Source organism: Gouania willdenowi, chromosome 3 (genome assembly GCF_900634775.1).
Source record: "Gouania willdenowi chromosome 3, fGouWil2.1, whole genome shotgun sequence".
Taxonomy (NCBI): Eukaryota; Metazoa; Chordata; class Actinopteri; order Blenniiformes; family Gobiesocidae; genus Gouania; species Gouania willdenowi.
The window spans coordinates 12,150,512-12,155,776 of NC_041046.1; the positions used below are offsets into that span (position 1 = coordinate 12,150,512).

Consider the following 5,265-nt stretch of genomic DNA (forward strand, 5'->3'; position numbering starts at 1 on the left):
CCACAAAAATACAACCTGAAGACAATGTAGAGAACTAATGAGAATGAGAAAAGTATAGAATACATGGAACATGACCCGAGATTAACTTTGGCCACTATTTTCTTCCTGAAGGACCTTAAATGAAAGTAAATAATTCAAAAAATGTTGTCTATTTATAAATCTATTAATTTAGCCATTGATGGATTTATTCAATCCTCATATGCAGAGAATAAAATCATTTGGGAGGAAAGCCGTCCTTAATTAGCCCTACGCTCTGCTGCAGGAATCAGCTTATTGAAAGGTTGAGGAAGGGGCAGAGAGGGAAAGGTATTGAACTCATCTACCCTCACACCCCAGCAGTGCTCCCTGTTCACCCCCCCCAGCATCCTCCACTTCAAAGCAGTGTGTGTGCGTGTGTGGGGGGAGCTCTGATCACTGAGCTCTCACGCAACTGGTCAATCTTTAACTCAGAACTAACAGGTACAAGCACGCAATGGCATCTGGACTCCAACCTTCCGCTTGTCATGTTTTTAACCCCACCTTCTTTATGTGCATTGTCCTTATCCACCTTCATACTGTATGTGAGATATTTTTATTAGCCACTCTGATTACATCATTTAAACTTTTCTCAGCCCACGTTGGAGATTATTCTGCAAAAGTTTCTGTTTGAAAAGGATTGAAGTCACACGTCAAAAACGGAGGATTGACTGGAATAATTGGATAATTTTATTCAGAGGGAATAAAAGTAAATCGACTTAACTTTACCTTTTTTTTTTTTCTTTTTTTTTCAAGCGCTCAATTCATCTTTGTGCCAAAACTATTCATTTTCGATCTACAAATTGCCTTAAAGTTACATTTCAACATAATAGCCTTAAATGTAGTAAGTGGATGTGTGCTCAGACGACATCATGAGAGTTTTTATATTTTACTATCTCACTAAACACATGAAACAAACCGGTGATAAGATGAATTGCTCCTCCACACAATCGCACGCACACACACACACACACACACGCATCACAAATACAGAAAGCAGAGTGAAAGAGAGAGGGAGGGGGCGGTCACGTCACATGCAGCAGCCAATAGCGCTGCAGAGCGCACTATAAATTTAGAGCCCGTTCCCTGTTTTGGAGACATCAAGAGAGTAAATTCAACAATAAGTTTGCATCCCTGCTTAGGGTGCTCTGAGAAGCAGCTCCTGGCTCACAGATCTATTCTTTGCTGCTGTTAAATAAAAGGTAAGCCTGATATTCGCTCATGCATGATTCACACTCACTGCAGCAGTGCTGAACTGAGATTATTTAGATAACTTTTTTGCATTTCTCTTTTACGCTGCACTTCTATGTCTCTGAGCTTTTAGACTTTTAACAAGTCTGTATGATACAAAATGTAGTTTTCTACTTTCCATGGTTTATATAGCTGGTTGATTGTCCACTGTATACCTCTATACATATTAAAATCTTAATGCTAACTATAAAAACAAATTTTAATTCATGCATGCCTTTTCAGATTTTGCTCTATGAAACCTTTTGATACAATGTCGCCAACATGTTGCACAACACTTCTTCCTCTCACTGTTTTTCTACCCTAATGCCCCTCCCATTTAATTTACAGGTTGTGAGGAAGCCAAGATAACAAAAACTCATCATGTCCCTAATGATACCTCCATTTATCAGATCGCTGTCTGTATCTGAGGGATTGTTGGTCATGACAACAGTCTGTCTACTCACCCTAATTCTGAAGTATTTCTCCAATGATATTCCTAAGGGCCTCAAAAGTGTCCCTGGCCCAAAATCCCTACCGATCATTGGTAATGTGCTGGAGATGGGTAGCAAACCCTACCTTACTCTCACTGCTATGAGACAGCACTATGGCAACGTTTTCAAGATCAGAATCGGCATGCGTCCTGTGGTTGTTCTCAGTGGCAGTGAAACTATACGACAAGCTCTTGTCAAACAAGGCGATGACTTCTCGGGACGACCTAATCTTCACAGCTTCAGCTATATCAATGATGGCAAGAGTATGACCTTCAGTACAGAGAAAGCCGGCGTCTGGCGTGCTCAAAGAAAACTGGCCTACAGCGCCCTGCGGTCTTTCTCAACCCTGGATGCCACAACACCAGAGTATTCCTGTATGCTGGAGGAGCACATTGTCAAAGAGGCTGACTACCTGATTAAAGAGATCAACACTGTCATGAAGACTGAGGGCAGCTTTGATCCCTTCCGCTACATTGTGGTCTCCGTTGCCAATGTTATCTGTGGCATTTGCTTTGGCCGACGCTATGACCACCATGACAAGGAGCTGCTAAGTCTGGTTAACCTCAGCGATGAGTTTGTCAAGGTGACTGGTTCCGGATACCCGGCAGACTTCATCCCTGTGCTTCGATTCCTACCCAACAAAACCCTGAAGGCTTTCGTTAGCATCAATGAGCGCTTCAAGAACTTTGTGTCAAAGATAGTCACTGAGCACTATGCCACTTATAACAAGGTACAGCATGCAGTTAATTAGTCATTGTGTATTCAGTGTATAGCTGTCAGATTTAGTACGTCTTTCTAAGATTTATTTACATTGTCTGATGTACTTTCAGGACAACATCAGAGACATTACAGACTCACTCATTGATCATTGTGAGGACAGGAAACTGGATGAGAACGCTAATGTTCAGATCTCTGATGAAAGGATTGTGGGCATTGTCAATGACCTGTTTGGAGCTGGTAGGTTTCATATTCATTGCTTAATCTGGTGAGACTTGATATGAATAAGAAAATAAACCCTTATGGTTTTTGTGTTTGTAGGTTTTGACACAGTTACCACGGCTCTTTCGTGGTCTGTGATGTATCTGGTGGCTTATCCAGACATTCAGGAGAGGCTTTATCAAGACCTGAGTAAGTTCTCTTTCGTGGATGTTCAATAATACTGCCATATTGATTTTTAACAACTACGTCATTACCTTTTTCAGAGGAGAAAGTAGGCCTTGATCGCGCTCCTGTTCTCTCTGATAGGAGCAACTTACCCTATCTGGATGCCTTTATTCTGGAAATATTTCGTCATTCTTCATTTTTGCCGTTCACAATCCCTCACTGGTGAGTTTCATAACAGCTAGATGTAGGAAATCCCTGTATGTGATTAGCAAATGGAGTGGCTCAACAAACTCCCACAGCATACAGATTACAGCTAAATGACAATGTTTTGTTTTAGGCATGCACCTATAAATACCTGTTGTTTTTCTTCAGTGCCACAAAAGACACATCTCTGAATGGTTACTTTATTCCCAAAGATACCTGCGTCTTCATCAATCAGTGGCAGGTCAACCATGATCCGTGAGTTTTAATTTCATTGGTTTTGTTCAAGTGTTCTGACATCCCAGTGGCACTCTGATACAAATTAGTTATTTGTTGCACGGTATTCTTAAAGTTCTTTATATAACGTGTTGGTCTGACATTTTGTGTTCATGAGGTGATTGTGCAACCTGTGTTAATTCATTATTCTCTGAACATTTCAGTGAGTTGTGGAAAGATCCATCATCCTTCAATCCTGAGCGTTTTCTGAGTGCAGATGGCACAGAGGTCAACAGGGTCAATGGGGAGAAGGTTATGGTCTTTGGAATGGGAAAGCGTCGGTGCATCGGCGAAGTCATCGCAAGAAATGAAGTCTTCCTTTTTTTGGCAATCCTCATAAACAACCTACATTTTGAAATGTTCCCTGGAGAGCCAGTGGACATGACTCCTGAATATGGCCTCACAATGAAGCCTAAGCGCTACCACTTGAAAGCTGTGATGCGGGCAAAAAAAGAGTAGCCATGTATTTTATAATATGCAAATTACAACACACAAGCTGTTCAAGTTGACTCATAAGATCCTACTCAGGTAAAGAGTCAATGTGAGAAGCATTTTTCTCAGAATGTAAAGACACTGGATGTCGGGTTTAATCTGTAGCAGATATGAATAAGTTTGTATGATGCAGTGTCAAACGTCTGGTTTAGCATGCATCTCTGTTAGCCTCTGTTGTATCCTAACAGGTAATCTTGCTTATGGTTGGTGCTTCTTAATGAAGCTTGGGGAGAAACATTTCTTCCTCCTGTATTGTTGAGCATCTTTGACATTTGCCATTGTGATATTTGCCAACACGAACTAGCCTTGTCTGACTCTGGGACTTGTAGCACGTCCTACTGTATGAACACTTCTACTTGGGCTACTGCTGCCTACACTGTTTCTGTGATGAGGGATTCTGAAGTAAACAGATCATATATTTTGATTCCACTTGCAAGCTGATTCTATTGTACTTTTGTAATGTAAGACACTGAAGCTATATTTGTATCCCATAATGTGATTTTTATGGTTGTGTAGATCTATTGTATTTCCATTTGTTATGTTTATTGCATTTTGTATACACGAGGTGAACATTTTGCTGTGCATTTACTGTTTTGTCAGGGCACCAAAAGAGTAACATTTTTTGTAATGTATATGAAGGCTGCAGAAAAGATGTGTTCTGATCTCATGCATATCAGTTATTGTAGACAATGTCAGGGTGTGTAACTACACCGTTTTTATTTTGTCATGCCATTAAAGTGAAAATACAAGCTTTAGTATTAACTCTGTTATTTTGTTTGCATCACACACATGAATGATCCTTGTCCACAAACGTACATATCAGCTATAACAATAGCATGACTGACCTTTAATATGGTTAGTGCCTAACTTTAATCACATTTTTTATGTTTTTAAAATACATCTGTTTTTGATCCAAGTTATAACTGTAGGATCTGCATTCACATTCATGTAAAAATAAGAACTTCACATGCTTTGACACTCCTGATGTATATGAAAAATATTTCCCTTATTACACATTTTGATATATATTTATTACATTCCATAAATCATTGATGATATAACTATAACATGTTACAAGATGCATTTTGATTTAGTACATGGCAATATACAGTGATTAAACTCTGATCTACATTGGATACTATTTGCTTTTGGGGAAACACACACAACAATATGGCATTTAGGTGTGAGCTAAACAAGCTTGTTTGCTGGATTTTCATTTCTTCATTATAACTCAAAAAGGATGGAGTTGCAAAATGTCAATCTATGGTGAGGAGTGTGGAAGACAAGAAGTCAAGCCTAAAAGTCTGAAACATCTACAGTAAGTCATGCAGCTCATAATGATATGGCTAATTGATTATGTGTAATATGCAATCATAACAAACACACGTGGAACTTTAATGACATAACGTCACAGAGTCAACCCAGGGAACAACAGCAGCAAACCGTGTTTACTGGT

The 5,265-nt window shown here is 39.5% G+C and overlaps 1 protein-coding gene across 1 annotated transcript; it reads left to right on the plus strand.

Annotated features, from left to right (window-relative positions):
- The first annotated feature begins 1,065 nt into the window (after nucleotides 1-1,065).
- cyp1a (cytochrome P450, family 1, subfamily A) lies at nucleotides 1,066-4,564 on the plus strand. The gene is made up of 7 exons (XM_028476863.1): nucleotides 1,066-1,217; nucleotides 1,594-2,466; nucleotides 2,567-2,693; nucleotides 2,775-2,864; nucleotides 2,939-3,062; nucleotides 3,213-3,299; nucleotides 3,482-4,564. Exons 2-7 carry the CDS (start codon nucleotides 1,627-1,629, stop codon nucleotides 3,774-3,776), a joined length of 1,563 nt encoding a protein of 520 aa, XP_028332664.1. The 5' UTR covers nucleotides 1,066-1,217; nucleotides 1,594-1,626; the 3' UTR covers nucleotides 3,777-4,564.
- The last annotated feature ends 701 nt before the right edge of the window (nucleotides 4,565-5,265 follow it).